This window comes from Marmota monax, unplaced genomic scaffold (assembly GCF_021218885.2).
Source record: "Marmota monax isolate L192 unplaced genomic scaffold, Marmota_monax_Labrador192_F-V1.1 WCK01_AAM20220418_F8-fsc00003, whole genome shotgun sequence".
NCBI classification, from domain to species: Eukaryota; Metazoa; Chordata; class Mammalia; order Rodentia; family Sciuridae; genus Marmota; species Marmota monax.
The window spans coordinates 34,767,336-34,786,785 of record NW_026694084.1 but is presented as its reverse complement, the minus strand read 5'-3'; the positions used below and the strand labels follow the sequence as shown (position 1 = coordinate 34,786,785).

At 41.6% G+C, this 19,450-nt stretch overlaps 1 protein-coding gene across 2 annotated transcripts in view; it reads left to right on the top strand.

The window, feature by feature from the left end:
- The window catches only part of Adcy8 (adenylate cyclase 8), a 229,979-nt gene that overhangs the window by 93,598 nt on the left and 116,931 nt on the right, over window positions 1-19,450 (top strand). For both annotated transcript variants that reach the window (XM_046464767.2, XM_058585739.1), the window contains exons 4-5: window positions 3,492-3,603; window positions 11,154-11,281. In XM_046464767.2, coding sequence (XP_046320723.1) covers window positions 3,492-3,603; window positions 11,154-11,281 — 240 coding nt within the window. The remainder of the gene's footprint in view (window positions 1-3,491; window positions 3,604-11,153; window positions 11,282-19,450) is intronic.

Genomic DNA, 19,450 nt, shown 5'->3' with positions numbered 1-19,450 from the left:
TCAGACACGTTTCCTAGTTGTAAGCCCAAGAATTCAACCCTGGCTGATTTAAAAGAAGTATATTTAAAATGCTGTGTGGCAGCTTACAGAATCACAAGAGAAGCAGGCTGGGGACCTGGGCTGGAATAAAACCAGGCCACAAGGCCAGTCACACCAGAGCACCAGGAGTTGGCATGCCACCACCACTGTCTCCAAACAGTCCATTGCTTGTGCTGCTCACCTCTGTCCCCTGACACAGGGTGCTGCTGTTCCTCCTGCAGAAACTGGACATTGCTGCCTTTCCTTACTCCCACTATCTGCTCCCTGCAACTTCTTTGCACCTCATGTTAAGCCCTAGGGCAGATGTGCTCACTGGCTAAGCCCATTTTCTGTAAGTGCTGGGAGAGCAGGCTTCTGGATTTTCAGCTTACACCCTAATATCGTATTTCTTTCCTACCAAACATCTTAATGTGGAAATTTCCCAAATCTTGGGTAAAATTCCACATATTGAACGGTTCTAAAAATTGACAACATATACCGTTCCTTCCTTTCCAACATTGGTAGGAAGGAAGAACAAGTCTTTCTGGCATCTCTAAGGGTTTCACACCTGAGATGCAGGGACTCATATTTCAAATCACCATCCCATGGCGATCTTGATTCTGACACAACCCTTTAGTAGGCACTTAACAGCACTGATGTGGGTGCTTGAGGTTGCCAAGCAGCTCTTTGTCAGAAAGCAACCCCAATAGAGATGCACCCTAGAGCTAGCATCAGTTCCGTAGAAAATAGGAGATCATGGATACCAGTTGTCTAACAGTAGCACCTTTCAATCAACACTGCAGTTCTATTAAGAAGGCAGAGTGCTAGCTGATTGTAAAAAGAGGCAAACCTGGGCAGGGCAGTGGGGAGTGGGGCAATTGGGGTGGGTAGAGAAGCCTTTTTGGAAGAAGGGATCCTCATTGTCCTTACCTGAGAGGGTCAGCCAAATGGAAAAAAAGAAAATTTAAAAGACATGAGTTTTGCATAAGTGAGGGCAGAGCTGTGGTATGTGCTGATGACTTTCCATATTCCTTCTTTGGTGGCAAAGTGGCTTGATGATAAAGGCCGGTCCCTAGAGAGATCAGAAATTGGATGGCTCTTTTGGAAGAAAATAAATAAATAAGATATAAATGTATATGTGTTATATAAATATATAAAAATAAAATAATATAAATGGCAGATGAAAATGCCTGTCGCCATGGAGAAAGAGGGAAGAACAAACTACCTTCAAAAAGGAAAATAATAATAACAAGCCCACACACCCACACCATCAAGTGCCACAACCAATGTGTTTGTCCTTCTTTCTGTGCTTCCTATAATCCCAAACAGCCCAAGTTACTTCTGTCCCTGCAAGCCTGAAAATGTATTTTAAACATCTTACTCTGCAGACCCTGTTCCAAAGTTCACAACACTCTGAATTAAAATCCCCTTTCCTGCCCTGCCTCCTGCACCAGGCCAGAAGAGCGGTTTCCAAGGGAGAAGAATGGCAGGGGCAGCCACCACCAGGGCTCTGCTAGGGGCAGTGGTGGCAAGATGCCCACTGTTGGGGCTCAGTGCTGGGGAGACAACCTCACAAGGGGCAGAGGGGGCTCTTCTGCCTGAGACCAAGCTGTTGGGTGCTAAAATAAGACCAGAGGCAAGGAAAGCAAAGCAGAGGAGGATGGTCCTGAGCCCTGTCTGAGAACAAAGCCAGACCGGCTGCTACACCCCCTCCCCAGCCCCCAAAGCAAACTGCTGCAGAGTGGGGAACAGTCTTGAAATTATTTCCAGTGCTGTCGCCCTCTTCACAGCAACCCGCCTCCTTCATTCTTTCTTCTGTGGCTTTTTTTAGTTTGTGTGTGTGTTTCTTTGATGACCCTTCCCTACAAATTGTCTCTAGTGCATTTCTAAGTGTTGATTTTGGTGCCTCCTGTCAGCAAAGGGTGTGTTCCATTCCACTCGGAAGACAACAAGTTTATAGCAAGAATCAGAGACCTGATGACCTTAAGCCTAATATCTCCTGGCAGCTTGAGAAAAGTCCCTAGCCTTGACCTCTGACCTTTCAACCACCAACCAGTTAATGTACAGCTCTGACTTAAACCAGTGCTTCTATGTCTGTAATGTGCACATCAATCAAGGGAGACTCTTATTGAAGCAAATTTTGATGAGTGGGTTGGGAGGGGTTTCAGATTCTGCATTTCTGACAATCCCCAGGAGAGGCCAGGGGTGGCCAAACCCACATTCTGAAAAGAACTTAATTTTGGTATTTCTGTTGACTGGACTCAGGATACAGGTGTAATAAGGCCAGACAAATTGTGTACTGGGTAGGTGGGACCCAGAGGTGACTTTTTCCTTCTATTTACATAATAGATGGAGCACACTTGGCCACACATGACTCTACTCCACTAAATGCCTTGACAGCGGGGCATAGGCAGGCAGGAGACTAGTGATGGAGTGGCTGGCTATGTCCAGGGAGGTCTCCATAAATATAGAGTCATAGTGTGAATGAGGTCACAGATTTTAATAGATACCAAAAAGAGACAATGCTGTTCTAAAGACCAGGCACAGCATGGTATATAAAGAAACCTCTGAAGTTTCAGAGAAGCTAAAATGTGAGCAATGATAAAACATAGCATCCTGTTTGGGATCCCATCCTTCCTCTGAGAGGTCCCTGAGTTGAGGTGAGTGGAGGAGTGTCCTTCAGTGGACAATCCCACCTATATCACAGGCCACTGGTGAGATGTGGGCAAGTCTCCTTGCCTCTCTGAGCTTCATGTCCTTAGATCCAGACTGCAGAGCACTGTGCCTGCCTCACAGAGTAACCTGAGAGATCAGCCAAGATGGTACCCATGCAGTGCAGGCTCTGGGAGGTTCTTGAGGACTGCTCCTGCCCTTCTACCAAGCCATAAGTGTAGAATAAGTCATCACTTTGCTGAAATCTATGAAAATGTAAGAGTTTTCGGTGATTGATCATTCTGTCTGAAGCCTGCCAACTGTGCCAGCAGGGCTCACATTTTGGAGAAAGTCTAACTATTTGCCTGACATGTTGGGTAGAGTACATGTCACTGGGCTTGAGTTGCTGAGCTTCTGTGTTCTCCCCAGCCCTGGAGTCTGTTCTGCAATGTGCTCATGGCATCTACATTACTGATATTTATAAAAAATATAGACATAACTCATGAAGTTTCATTGTGCTTTTCACAACAAAGCAATTTATTTACACTGAACAATTCCTTTGGAGTCTGCATTGCCTACATCCCCCATCCCACTCAGAAGGACCTTCAGCTGACCCACTGTCCTTCCTGATCATCTGAGTAGCCTCTCCTTGCTGAGATATTTGTTAAATACCAAGACATTCCTCCTGCCTCCCATGGCAGGAGGAGCAAAAATCTCAGACCACAAAGACATTTGATTTATTTGGATGGAGTTGATGTTTCTCCCAGAACAGATTAAAATATTAATATGCTTTCTCCCACCCCCACCCCTTCCCTGTTTAGTATTCTTTTTGCAGATGTTAAAGGATTTACCAACCTCTCTACGACCTTGTCCGCTCAGGAGCTGGTCAGGATGCTCAACGAGCTCTTTGCCAGATTTGATCGACTGGCCCATGTGAGTTGAATTTAATTCCCTCCTAGTCTTCTGTAGGAGTGTGGTACTGCATGTGGAATGAGGGAAGAGAAAGATTCAACCTTCATCACCAATGCCATTACCATTCTGCATCCTGTCCCCGGGCCTGGACCCCTGACCCTCTCACATTCTGGGGACTGATGTTAGTTATTTATTGGTCTCGGGTGGGAGGTTTTTCAGATTAATTTTCCCAATTGAGAGACAGCTGATTGAGTGACAGTCATGCTGGTCTTTTCTGTTTTCTGTTCCCTCATCATTATTTCCCCCTGCACGTGGCCAGGTGCCATCCAGCTGCAGGCTCGGTGTTCGTGCATACAGTGATGGCCACCTGCAGTTTCCTAGCCAACCCCAGCCATCTGCAATGAATTGCCTGTTTTCAAGACCCAGTAATCTGCTGGACCATCCCACCACCATTTTGTTCAACCTAACTTGACAGCTTTGTTTTAGCCAACCAGACACTGCCTTCATTTTTCAGCTGGCTTAATCAAAGCTAAGATAGAAAACAAATGAAAGGAGATGAACGTTTCCTATCAAAACACATATTTCTAATCCTGAAGCCACTCGGGTTCCTGAGGGATAGCATTATCACACTGTAATTTAGAGTGGGCTCTGGGCTCTAATCTGCATTGTGAAGTGTATGCAATCGTGCCAGCTTCATGGGCTGTAGTGAGAATTAATTAAGACTGCATCAAGTGGGAGTTCAGTTTTAGAATACCAAATGTCCTGTTCCAAGGTTGCCTCACTCCAAGGAGATCCATCCCCTCATATTTGCCTTTGAGCAGCTAGTAGGTGCTGCGCAGAGTGCTCTCTGATGGGGACACGGGAATGAAGAAAGCACCTCTTCCTTTCCTGAAGCTGACTCTGGCCAGGAGTACATAAATAGGTAGTGCAGTGTGCAGTGTGCCAGGAAGAAAGCCAGCCTGGGTGCCGTGGAAACACAGAGGCAACGTGTAGCCCTTAGATCAGAGATGACTTCCTGGAGAAAGTGACTCATAAGCTGAATCCTAGAAATGAGATAAACAAACACAATAGAATACTGTTCTGCTATTAAAAAAAAAAAAGAAGAAGAATGATCCACTGATACATGCACATCAATGACTGTCAAATGCAATACACCGAGTGAAAGACATGAGATACAAAGTAGATAACTTTGTGACTCCACTTATGATACAGTCTGTGAAAGATAAAATTACAGAGGCAGGAAACAGAGTAAGTGGTTGCAATCGTGCTGGCTTGGGAGAGGGTGGATTGCGATCACAGCAGCAAAGGGATGACTTGGGGAGTGATGTAGCACTCTGTGTCTTGATTGTGGTGGTTTGGTGACTGTACACATTTGGCAAAAGGGAAGTTGTTATTGTACATAGTGTATACACTCGTTAGCAAGGTGAAGAAATCAGGAAAGTTTGATTTATGCCGAGGAGAGCGTAAGAATAAAGATGTTTTTCTGTATGTGTGGAGAAAGCAGAAGAGACCCTAGAGGGAAAGTGAAAGGTAAGCAGTCACGAAGAGTCAACCAAAGGCAAACGGGGGGTGCTAAGGAACCCGAACTGCCAGCCGAAGCCACTGGACAGCCATCAGACAGGAGTCCGGAGAGGGAGGAGGTGGACCTGAGGTCCCCGCCCAGTAGTGGGGTTTACCTGGAGGACTAGACATTTGGGGAAAAGCAGGTATACCCTTTCTTTTGATTATGCATTGGGGATGGTTGGTATTAGTTACATGGAATTATTTCATTCTTTATGGTTCTGAATATTTTTCTCAAAGATATAAAGATGAACAAAAATAGCCTTTTGATGAGGGATAGATCAAAGTCAACTTCTGGTGCCATAGTAAATCCCATAGACCCACAGAAAAGGTGGCAAAGTTAAATTTAATCCATTATTCAACCAACATTTATTCAGTATTTGCAGGTGCCAGGCACCATACAAGACTCTGGGAAGACAAAGCCAGTCCTTTCCCACAGAAAGCTCAGAGTCTGGCAAGGGAATAAGACAATGATCTTATTAAGCAGTGCATCCCAAGAAATAACTAATACAGATGTCCTGGGGGTTAGAAAGGAGTCATCCATACTTGAGGGGTGGACAGTAATCTGGCAGCATCCAGAGAGGACGCCCCATGCAGGCTGGGCCAGGAGCCACAGCGGAGCCTTTCTGGCATATGATTAGATGAGTGCCTTTTAGGCTCAGACACTGCGCAAAGGCAGAGAACTGTGAAAACACACTGCTTGTTTACAGAACTAGAAGAAGCTCAAACTTGCTAGCATGTAAAGGGCACAGGAGCTCTGGTGAGAAATGAGATGGATGAAGAAAAGAAGAAAAAAATCTCAGCGGGTAGAGTGCAGCATTTTAAGGAATGGGGACTTTGCTCTGAGCTTGATCTTTTTCACTCTGGTGATCCTTTACAACCTGCAGGGCTGGAGTGAAGTGGGGACACACAGCCAACCAAGTACCAATGGGTACAAGAAGTCACCATCTATCATCTGGGGCCTGAGACTAATGAAAATATCTTAATGAAAAAAAAATGTCTATCAAATAAAACAGAGACATATGATGGAGTCAACATATTATTGGTTTTGATAAGAATATTAAACATGGTGACCCCTGGGGGATGTGTTGTCCTGTGCTAAGTGCTTTCCCTGGGTGGTGTCTGAGTCTCAAAGAAGTAAAATGATCTATCCAGAAGCCTCAGGAGATTGTGTGTGTGTGTGTGTGTGTGTGTGTGTGTGAGATTGAGACCCAAGCCAACTGAGCATAGGGAGTTGCTCTTAATCACTAAGCCACTCCCCAGGCAAGTGGAGGGTACAAGGACAAGACGTCAAAAAGGTGTTGCTGCTCACACATGCAGCATGGTGGGTGAGATTCAAGTGTACCCTTGATTCAAATAACCCAGAGCAGTTCAGCTGAGTCTTCATTTCCTATTATAATTTGAAGGATGGAAAGATTAACAGTGCAGGTGAAGTGCCTTAGTGCAGACTAGCTCAAAATCAGTATTCCTATATACTCACATACCTCACATCCAACCCTCTTTCCACTACCCCTACCTCAGCCCCAGATGCCTCAGTACCTACTATTACAGGGGAATGTCCTTGGAAAGATTTGAGAAACTACAGTGAGAATAGTTCTACTCACTTTGGATTGACAAAGCTATTCTGTCCCCAGCCTTAGGCAAGTCACTTCATCAGCTGGGTTACAGGTTCTGCTTTTGTATGAACAGGGTTCAGATTTGCATTTGTGTGTGTGTGTGTGTGTGTGTGTCTTAACACCAAAATTCTGTGGCTCTAAATACTCCCTGGTTGCTTTGTCTTGATCCTTTGCTATAAATTTTTGCTACAGAGAGATCAGAGAAAACCCATCTCACCTGTCAACGGCATACACAGTACCCTATATTCACTGCATTATTAAACCACAGGGGTAACTTCAAAGTCTTCTAGGAAAGTTCTTCTTAATTTGATTGAATTCTTCAGTGTCTGTGACTCAAGCTGCTCAACATGGAGTACTTTTTATAGTTCCCTTGACACACTTTGGTAACTTTTGCTTTTGATCTTTTTTTAATAAAGTAAGGCCTTTACTTATCCCTTCCCCATCCAAATCAGGAAGGTGTTATGAAGGCCTTAAGACAAATGACACACTAATTATTATACTATTGCCATCATTATACCTTAAATCTTTTAAAACATTTTCCATCAAAATGGGAAGCAATGTCAATTTGTAAAAATAAGAAACAAACCCATCACTATGCAAAAGTAATCAATGCCCGAATGAGACTGAGCATCCTGTATACCAACACAGAAATGTTTCATGACATATTGTTGCATGAAAAATATCATATTTCAGATCTAGAAACATAGTATGCCAAATATACGGCTAAAGAACATGGAGAATAATTCAGATGTAAAGAATGTGTCTGCAGTTGTGTCCATAGCAGCCTCTGAGGAGGGACAGGGAGTGGGCTGCCAGGGTGCCCATTTGAGAACAAGGGGCCTTCCAAGAGGACAGAAACCTCACCTGTGCTTTAACTTTTACCAGGACAGTGTATCCATGTCTTACTTGTGGGATTACAATTAGATGGTACCATAAAATCTGTAGTGGTTCTTCATAGAACTCTTTTTATAAAGAACATTGATGGCATTAATGTTTTTGAGTCTTTTTTTATTTTTTAACAATTTTTTTTCTATTTTTTAAAATAATACTTGTTCATTATGTAAAATTCAAACATTAAAGGTACAGCTAACACAGAAGGTGAATATCTACCTCCCTCCAAAATATGATGATCTTTGATAATTTGGTGCCTGCATCTCCCAATTTTATCCACTATCTACATAGGTGGTTTAGCAAACTCCTCAGATTGTTCCAAGATTTTTACATCAAAGACATCAAGATGGGAGGAAATAGATTATAAGATTAACTTGGTAAGCCACAAGAAAATCTCACCTGATTATATTATTCTTTTTAAATATCTTTTTCCAAAGCAGCTGAGCAGCATTTATTTGAATTTTCTGGTAGGAAAAAAAAACTTGCTTGAAAAATCCTGTTATGACATCTCACAGCTTATGTGATTAGAAAAATGTGTTTGGAAATTGCAGAACTTGACAGATAAGAAGCTGGGCTTCCTGCATGTGTGTGTGTGTGTGTATGTATGTGTGTGTGTGTGTATATATATATATATATATATATATATATATATATATCCCTATATGTGTGGATATTTAGATATTTCTCCATATTTCTATATATGAAATATGTAGTATATATTATGTATATTTTGTTTTATATGAAAAATATATTCTATATAATATATAAGCAGAGAGAAAGAGAGAGAAAGAGGACCCATTTATTTGGGGCCTACAGATTTTCAAGGAATTTACCAGGTTTCACCTTTGGTTTGAAAGAAAAGTGGACCCTGAACATGAACACCTTCATATCATTGTCTAGTGTTTGTCCCAGAAGATGAGAAAATCATTTCACACCCTCTCTTTCCAAAATATTTTTGTGAGGAGTTCTAACCACCTGGACTTTGCCATAATTCTTGAAGTTTTGCAAAGGGAGAGTGTGGAGCCCCAAAGTCAGTCAGGCGTGGACTGGAATTCCACTTCTGCCTATAATTTGCTGTGTGACCCTGACCTCCTGGAACTCCTGTCTATAATATGCCACATGCCTCAGGGTGGTCATGAGATAAATGTAACATTCAGTACATTGCCAGTCACGCCCATGGCCCATGCTCAATACCATTAGTTCCTGGTCCCACTTAGATTTTTCCAGAATGCTCTGACCTCAGTTTTTGTGAAAATATTAATTTATTAGGAGTGGTTTTATCATATCTGGTCCAGATGGTGATTTTAAGCATCTTCTATGGGGACAAGAGGTTTTTTATATCCCTCATACTGCGACTTTCATATCTGTAAAATAAACATGCTATCTTCTCATCTTGCCACATTCAAAATTTTATTGTGAAGTGCCAAGAGAAAAGATAAGGAGACCAATATTGAACACAGGGAAGGCTACTTCCAGATTGTCATTGTCATTGATAAGTGAATGCACCCTTACTCTATTATACATCAACAATAAGATGGATTATTTGGGCTCCTGCTAAATATGAAGGACTGAAACTCCCGTATCAGTGGTTGAACGTCTCCACTGCATCAAGCAGCTGGTAAAGTTGACCAGAATGCAGATGTCTTATTTCAGATGAAAACATTTTCTGCTAAGTCCCTTTCCCTCATACCTTCCCATAGCCATAACCAGCAAGGAGACAGATCTCAAAAGACCATTCGTAGATGAAATCATCAAACCCTGCCTTCCAAACTGTTTTGATCTATAAAAATCAGACTAAAGAATCACAACACTGGCACTCAAATTCTCCTTTATCGACAAAAATTCTAACTTGTGGGCACAAAATGAAATTTAAAAAAGGAGCAATGTAATAAGATTTTATAAATTAAATTAAGTAAAGAATTAATTTAATTTAAATTATTTTAAGTAAAGAATTAAATTAAGTAAAGAATTTATGTTTTCTAATAATATATCTCTCAGGCTGAGGCAGGAGGATCACAAGTTCAAGGCCATCCTCAGAAACTTAGTGAGGCCCTAAGCAACTTCATGAGACTGTGTCTTAAAATTAAAAAAATAATAATAATAAAATCCCTGGGGATGTGGCTCAGTGGATAAGTACCCCTGGGTTCAATCCCTGGTACAAAAAAAAAAATCATGTCTTTCATTTATTATGTTAAATGGGTTGTTCTTAATGTGTTCTTGCTTTTATAAAGTGATAGGGCTAGAGAGAATATTTGCATCATTATTTTTGGCATTTGTTAATGGATTTTTCATGGCTTTTAAGCAATTTTTAAAAAATTGTACCTTATGACAGTCCCCCAAGCCCTCTGATATTTTCCTTTTTAACTATCTCATGGACCCCACAAACCTGGGCACTACCAACCCCGGTGGACAAGGTATTCTCTAAGCTCCACTCCAGCCACAATACTCTAGCAATCTTGGAAGAAACAACTGAAAGCGTTGAGTTCCCCTTATCGATTAGAACTCGTGGTTAACTATCTACAGAAGTAGAGCTGCACTGAGGTAGTGAATACACAGGAAACCCAAGCTCCTAAAAATAATTTTGAGGTGGCTGTGTGTGCTATTAGAGTCCTGCAGATTGCATCTGTGCCATTTAGGAAGGTGGGTGAGGCCCTGGAAATCTAACCCAGACAGGGAAGCACCAGAGCCAGTTCTGATTCTCATTCATTTTTATTGGGAGGTTCATTTCATCCATTTGTTACCCAAACCCTCAATGAGATTAGGACAGCAGCACAATGCACACCGCTTGGCATTTCAAGTGTGTCATCCTGGCTGTCCTCTCAGTGGTCCTTGGGACCAGTTAACAATTCCCCTTCTCTTCCCCTGGGACCCTGCTATCCCAAGGAGACCCCCTTCCTCATGTAGCTAGAGAGCCATAGGTCCCTATGACTTCAGATCCAGAAGGCATCTCAGAGGTCATTCCGACCCAACCACTTATCCAAGAATACTTAGTCAGCTTTCCCTTACTGTAACAATCTACCTGAAATAATTAACCTATGAAGAGAAAATAGTTATGTCGACACACAGTGTGAGGAGTCTCAGACCCTGATTGACTGGACTCACTGTTTTGGGGCCTGTGGCAAGGCAACGTACCATGGCAGGGAGCATGTGGAGGAGCAAGCACTTTACTTCATGGCATTTGGGAAGTGGTGGATCCCTTCAAGGGTGTAGCCACCCCTCCCCCACCCCCAGTGGCTGGAAGATATCCCATCAGGCCCCACCTCTTTAAGTCCCCAGCACCTCCCAACACCATCAAGCTGGGAACTAGGCCTTTAACACACACATGAGCCTTGGGGGTACATTTCAGACCCAAACAAAAGCAATAAAAGAACTACATTTTAATGGTGGATACCCTTGGCCCCAAGATGCAGCCTACCTAACACTTCTTCCACCTTTCCCCAGGCTTTCTGAAGAACTGATACTTCTGCTGACACAGCCCTCTCCCTCTCACTCTGTTCCTTTCAGGAGCATCACTGCCTTCGCATTAAAATCCTGGGAGATTGCTACTACTGTGTTTCTGGACTTCCTGAGCCCCGCCAGGACCATGCCCACTGCTGTGTTGAAATGGGACTCAGCATGATTAAAACCATCAGGTAACTTGTGATTCCCTCCATATTACCCAGCCCTTCAATGTGCATAGTGAGAAAGATGCATTACCCCATCTGTCCTTTGCAGTATTTGATGGTATATGGTGAAAACCAGAGCCCTTCGACTTCTCTCTCAAAAACTACACACTAATTAGTTCTCCTCTGTGAACCCAATGGATCTGCTACCTTTACTATTTTCTAACTAAATTTCACTTTCAATTAATTGTGCCACAAGTTTGTATCATAGGTGTTCTTGTGGAGATAAAGGAACAAGATGAACATAGCCTTTGCCTTCAGAAAGATTAATGCATAGTGGAGTTATTAGCAATGTATAATTTTAATTCAGAACAATAAGCTTTGTGACAAAGTCCAGGTGCTTAAGGGAAATAGAAGAGGAGCAGCTAATTCAATCTGGTATGTTGGAGAAGGCTTGCAGGGTAGAGATGTCTAAACTGTTTCTTAAAATGTGGATAGATAGCAGCAGGATCCTGAGGATAGACATGGTAGAGTGGAGAGCTAGACATGTGAGGAAATCAGGATATGTTGCAATGGCAGCTGGTGAGGCCTGAGGTGGAAAGAGGGTGACAGATGGATAGTAGTCTGGGAACAGCCAGAGCCTACAGGACCCATCAGCAATGTTAAGAGTTTGCATTTTATCTTAAAGCCAATGTGAAATTATAAGGAGAAATCAGGATTGTCCGTGGATTATCTACAGGATTGTCTTAAGATCATATGTCTCAAGACCAAGTAGATAGGTGAATATAGAGGCTTCAAGTGTCCACTCTACCATGTCCCTCTCTTGTGTAGACATGTGGAGTTACCTTTCTTAAGGACTGTGGAGAGAACAGCTTTCAGGTTCCAACTCAAAGTTCTTTTTGGTCATCCTTTGGTAAATGGAAAAGGCTGCACATGGTCTTAACTGTTCATCTGGGCACTTGATAGTGCTTCCCAAACAACAAGGATGAATTGTGATAATGTTCTAACTGATTTCAAGAGAGGCAACGGGACTGACACCAAGAAGACAGGAGATTTTTATAACTAAGTAGGTGTGTGAATCTTACTCAATCTGTGGGTAGCTTTGTGGAAAGGTTTGTTGAGCTGTACCATGAGTCAGGTATTGTGTTTGCCCTGGAAATGCAGTCATAAGCTCATTTTCCAGGGATCTTTGCCTATTAGAGACCATAGGGAGATTGGATCTATTGATTGCTTGGATTTATTGCCTATAAAATGAAGAAGCAAGACCAAACATCTCCAAAATCGCTATCACTTCTGAAATGCTGTGATTTGTAACAACATAAAAATCTCATTTAAGTAGTTAAACTTTCTACAGACTTTCTATACCAGTTTGTATCTTGACCTTAAGAAGGAGAAATGAGAGATGACTTTGCAAAAGAAATGAATATCTAACATCAAAAAGCTTTAAGATCCTTAGAGTATGATCACTTCTCTTTCTACAGAGGACCTTATTCCTCTGGACTATTTTATGTCCTTTCTGGAATTTGGGGGGTTGGAAAGAAAAGTGAAATTTGGATAGATTGAAATAATTCAAGGACATCTTTTTTGTTAGTTTATTAAGTGTTGCTTTTCTATCCTTGGGATAAGACAATTTGGTAGTTTATTTTTTAACTATATGAGTCAGAGTCTATTAATACCCAAACAACTCTTTGATTATAATGTAGGAAACTTGAGGTCCAGCATTAATTTTTCTAGTTAGCAAGAAAGCATAGCACAGAGAAACTACCAGGATTTCTGATTTTCGTCAAGCCTTGGTTATAATTGGCTCAGACTTCTAGAGTTTTATTGTCAAGGGATGCAGTTGGAGGTATAGCTGGTGGACAATATTTGCACATTAAGGGGTGCAAAATAGAATCCCAGCTACATAATTTTATCAAAAATTTTATAATTTTAACCAACTGTCACTTACACAAGTTGTAATTTTTTTATTCAGCTCAAAAGTACTTTTCCCATTTGGAAAAAAGCTTGATAGAAGTTACAAAGTCTAGGACCATCATAATATTATGTTGCAAATATTAAAATGTAATGATAATAAACTATTTATTTAGTAGGTTTTCTGGATCTTATGGTCACTTTATTTCTTTGTTGTCAGAACCAAAACCCAGTTTAAGGTATTTTCTACACATTTTCTGAGACTCTGTTTCACTTTCTGGCATTTCTTTAAAGAATTAGGATCCTAGCATCAATTCCCAGAGTCCAGAAAGACAATGAAGGGCCGGTGCTGTGAGGCTGAAATATGGCATTTGGATCTTTTATCACTAGACCTCATCAATTTAAATAATTGCTTTGTTTGGGTAAGAATTACAATTTTTGCACCAACACTAAAAATGATCCTGGCCTTTTACTCATTGATCGGTCCAAATATGTGGTAGAAAATTTCCTCCAATCACAGACACATCAGAAAATTGTGCCAACCTTAGACAACATTATGATTAGTTACTCCTACTTAGAGCATCATCAGACTTCAAGGCAAATGAGGAGGGGCAGAAGAAGATGGAGAGTAGAACTCTTCAGAAATCATGCATCCATAGAAACATCAATTTGGAATGTGTTAACTCCTTATATCCTCACAATTCCACACATCAACAGACCTTCTCCAGAACTGAGGGACCCAGGTGATAGATGATAATACCTGGTAGTAACACAATAATAAGAAATGATGCACTGGAAAGGGTATGAAGAACAGTTTTTAATTACTTGCATTAACTCTCCCATAGGGTCAGGCAACAAATTATGGAGAGAAACTGGTTGGGAGATATTTTTGTAACAATTGAGAGGGTGAGAAGGGAGAACCTGAAATAGGGCCGTAGCTAAAAAATAGACGGGAAAGGATGGCGATGCTCCTAAGCTGTGACCTGATCCAAGAGACAATATGCAACCTAGAAATTTTAGTTAAATCAAACATTTATTATGACATTGACCTTACTTCTCAGCTGACAATACTTTGAGAATCTTGGTCAAGGGTCCACTTTCTTAAAGGTACAGTTTGTTGCTGGATGTGATCATGGCGAATTGTCCCTGAAGGAATGACTGCTGTCAGCACTGCATGAAGTGATTTAAGGGGACACACAGTGTGAAGCAGGGAACCCCTGACCTGCAGCAGTAGACCCAGGCTGTTTCCTGTGTCTCCCTGGTATTAAGCATGGGTTGTGGATGGGTGGCTTAATGTAGAGCCTCCGTGACTGCTTCTGTAAAATGGAGGCATGAGACCCCAATTTCAGAGTGTCCCTTTGGAAATCCAAATAGGTAATGTGCATATAATCATCATAGAAGTATTTTAATAGGAATCTTTCTAGTAGGGCCAAGTTTGGCTACTGGAAAATTTGACTTAGTTAAACCACAGAAATGTATTTCTTTATCATGCCTTCTTTTCTGTGCTACTAAAACAATGATAGTAGCTTGAGTTTATTGAACACTTACTATTTGCCAAGCACTGAGCTAAATGTTGTGAATGTATTAACTCCTTATATCCTCACAATTCTAGAAGATGGGCAAAGGCAGTAGGCAAAATATTGATATAATAAGTATGACTAACACATGGATTAAGCAGAATGGCCAAGAGCTTCTAATCAAAATGCATGTTGGCTATCCACAGCCAAAACAGCTATACAGGTGCATCCTGACTAATAGAAACTCTAGAAAGAATTTACCTGTGAGGAAACAAGAGCTTGCAGAGGTCTTGTAATTGCCTATAATTGCAGTGGCAGTCAGTGGCAGCATGAGAGCTGCCAATTTGGAACTGAAGCCATGTATCTTAATCATTATAGTATTCCTCCTCCTAGCTCTGGATTTATGCAATTGCTCCTAATGCTGGAAATCAATACCCATCAATCAATACCCAAAGGATCCACGTACAGCTTAGAAGACTCCACATGCAACCCTAAAGAAATTAGCAGAACTGATATTGACAGAGCAGAAAGTCAGTAAACATCCAAGAATAACAAGATAATAAGCCCCAATCAAAAGAACTGCAGAGAAAATTCATTCCACTAAAAATACTTGATTTTAGAAACATGATATTAGCTAAATGAAAGACAAAAAAGAGACTGCATGTAACTTTCTTTCTAATGAAGGATTTAATGCCATCTCATGCATGTCTTTTCATAAATCAAATTAATTAAGAGAGGCTTAGGTAATAGTCTCTATTACATAGATTGAAAAGTGACTCCAGGTGGCCTCTCTTCACACACCCGGGGTCTATTTCGGGAGTCTTGATAGCTGAGAAAATGCCAGAGCTGGCACTCTGCTCTGTTGTATGCAATATCTTTATTAATGATGTATAAAAAGTGTCCTGGATGAATCTAAATGAAAATTGTGTCCTTAATGAATCTAAATGAAAATTATGGAGCTGAGTCTTTCCAGTGCAATTTCTAAAAAGTCACAGCGACGACACCTGAATGCCAAGTAGGGACTGGCTTTTCCCCAGCAGTTAATTAGAACTAAGGCCCTAAGCTCCGTGGGTCAGTTGCCCTGGCCAGCACAGTGGCAGGACAGGAACTAGAAGACAGGCATGGTCTTGCTTTCCTGGCCTGAGGCCAGAAAGCTCTTGCCGCCTCTTGGCCCCTTCCTTTCCCCTTCTCTCTCTTGCTTGTACTTATTCTTTCTTTTTCTCTCCCTCTCCCTTCCTTCCCTTCCTCTCCTTCTCTTTCTTCTGTCTCTCATGTCTCTGTTTACCTTTCTCTCTCTTTCTCTCTACAGCCCTCTTTCTCATCCTATTCCAAAATGTCACCAAATACAGCATTCCTAAGTTTGAACTCCTTAAAGATGCGGCCATCAAAACAGTTTCCAGCCTATTTATTAATAAGAGGCAATAAAGTTCATGTTCATTGAATGGTCACATTATCAAGGACTATGCCAGTTAATGTTCCTGGCGTACTTCGCTTAATATTATCAAGTTTGGAAGGAAAAACTATCATTTTTTTTCTTAGTTTTCATATGAAACAGGAACTCTGATAGGATTAAAAAAACAAACTTATGATCAATGACACGCAGCTTGTAAGTGGTAGACACAGGCCCTGACTTGCTCCTCTGATTCTATAAAATGTCCTAAGATAAGGAAATGGTTAGATAAAATTCTGGCATGTCTTAAAAAAAAATAGGTTACCAGCAGACATCAGAGTTCACATTCAATGGCACAAGGACATGGTTGTGAATTTAAAGACACATACATGGTAGAATGTATACCCATACATTTAGGGCAAAGTTGTTTTTTTTTTTTATCTATTTTTGTACAAAGGGAGAAAGGCATCGAGCTTTGTGATAAAAAAAAAAATGGATGGTTTTTAATTCTCTTTATTCTTTTCTAAATTTTCAGAATTAATCATGTATAGATGACAAATGAAAAAGAAAATGTTATTTCAAAAAAGAAAAAAAACAGGAAGAGATGTGCAGGAGGATGTGTTAGTGTTCTCAAGCAACAGAATAAGCAGGGTGTGTGTGTGTATAAATAGTCATAATGACAAGTTGTTCGTCAACAAAGAAATACCTCTAAAACCTGGACCCCTAAGTTTGTATCACCTAGTGGCATAGCCAAGCACACCATATGACATTCACATGATAATGAAGTTGCCTAATGGTGCATTCCTCAGAACATATCCCTATCATTAAGTGATGCCTGCCTGTAGAGGTAAATCTATTTTAAGAAATCAGTTCTTGTGATTGGTGATGCTGCAAAGTTCAAAAGGTACAGGCCAGAGAACCAGGGACAAGTGGAAGTTGCAGCCCAAACCCAGAATTCCATCTTCCCTGGAGGGCACCAGTATTTTTCATCTGTAGGTCCCCAAGTGATTGGGTGAGGCTCACTCACACTGTGGAGGATAATCTCTTTCATATCAGATTTAAATGTTCATCTCACCTAAAAAATACCTTCACAGCAAAATCTAGACTAGTATTTAACCAAATAGCTGGATATCATGGCCTAGCCAAGTTGACACATAAAATTAACCATAACAGTTCTTCCCTCCCTCAGACAATGTCTACAAAAGTGCAGGGTTAGAGCACATGGAGATGAGTTTGGGCAGCTGTCAAAATCATTTTCACTTCATTGGTTATGTGGGGGCTTTTGGAGGTTTGTGAGTAGAGGACTCCAGCATGACTGGGATTGTCTTTTCTTTTAAAAGCCAAGAGCCCCACCTTTGATGGAACTGGATTCCATTAATGACCTTGAACTTGTGTGGATTTTCACTCTAAGGCTCCTCCCTGTGTACCTGGAACACTCTGTCTGCTCCTCACTCTTCTCATGAGACCTCGACCTCACACTAACTCAGTGATGTCTCTGTTGAGAGGTCGTGTGACAAAGGACGCACTTAGGATTCAGAACTTAGGAGAACTTGGCTCACATTCTAGTTCCACAAATCCTTCACAGGTTGTGTCTCAGTTTCCTCCTCTGAAATATGGGAATAATTACATGGCAGGCCAGTCCACAAGGGCTACGTTTGAATATGAAACTTGATGTGACTTTAGCTCACAGCCCCACCAGAAACAAGCAGGACAGAGAGGAGCCAGGCAATGGACACAGGAAGTGGGCAGGGCCTGTGCTGTCCACCTCTGTTCCATGGTCTCTGCTGTCCACGCAGAGGGAGACACCCTCTAGGCTTTAAAAAATGATGGATGGACTGAGGTCAGCTCTTTTCTGTTCACATGAACCAATTATAAAACTTCCAAGAATTTTTGCAAACCTGTGGATGTCAAGTTGGAGGCTTGAAATCAGGCAGGAAGGGCGTGTTTTCACCACAGTAGTAGACATACATGAAAATCTTTCTTCTCCAGAAAGACAGGTGTGAGATATTTAGCAGCACAATACCACCGCCTGAGCTTGCACTCACTTTTCTGTGGGGTGGGGAGGAGGCCACATCAGCACTCAGAGACAAACCCTATTATATATAAGGAAATGCTTGTTGACATTAGAGCCATATTCTAGCTCCTTCTGCATCCATGTGCCTAAAGCTGGCCTGGACATAGCCCATTGCAACCTACATTATCTTGTGTATGTTCACACGTGTGTTAGATTAACAATACATGTAAATCTTTAGTAAATCTTTGCCCAGGACCCCCACACTCTGTATGAGATCCAGGAACCATTGTGTACCTGGTCATTCTAGGAACCAGTAAGAGGCCAAGATGAAGATTAGGGTGAAATCGACTTCCCAGTTAAGATGTGAAATACCGGCATTGCCCGGGGAGTCTTGTTTAAACTGGGAGGTCTCTTTGCAGAAGACCCACGAGATTCATGTGCGGAGCATAGATTGTAGATTGTGATATGCACTCTCCATAACATTGAGTCCAAACTGTCTAATGGAAGAGTCTGATTTTGGTTCTTTGAGACAATGATATGCAAAATTTTTGTTCCAACCTATTACAATAATTTTTCAAGTCACATCCCTCATGTAGTTTTAAGTTAATATCTACATTTTTTATCATAAAATCATGCTCATTTTATTGATAGGAAGCAAAAGCCCTCACATGCTCACACTACTGCCCAAGCGTCCCCACTGCCATTTCAAAACATCCATATCCAAAACATCCCAGTGCCTTGACCAGGCTCAACAAGGAAAGGCTGACTTGGTACATGGCTGTCCCCACTTGGTCCCTCTGTTCCTCCAAGATTTGGAGCCACTGCACCTCAAGAGCACCAAGAGATGGGGGGGGCTGGACCTTGCTCTCACTTCTCTCTCACTGGTTACACCTGTTTGGGGGTAGAAATGCCTCCTGCCCTGTTACTGTCTTCACCCAGAAGCTTAGGGTCTAGCATCATGAACACACACAGAGCCCCCTTACTTGTGTGACCTTGGACAAGTGACTTAACCTCTCAAAGTTCCAGCTTCCTTAGCTGTAAAATGAGAATAAAGCGTCCAGTTTTAGCTCCATGAATATACAAGATGGCTTGTCTATTTGGTTCTCAGCTTATGACAACAGAGATCTTTTGTTGAGTGGGTGGGTGGGTGAGCTGCATATGTAGACAGGGGATTGTGAGGAAGAGACAAGATGATGAAGGTGCAAGGCCCCCCTCAGAGAGTATAATAAACAGAACCTGTTTCCTTGGCTGTAAAATGGAAATATAGGACACAGGCGTCTACTTTTCCAATTCACCATGGCTGTGAAAACGAGACCCTGAAGCACTTTGTGAAATTGTGACTTCTCTGTTAGAGTAAGAAAGACTCG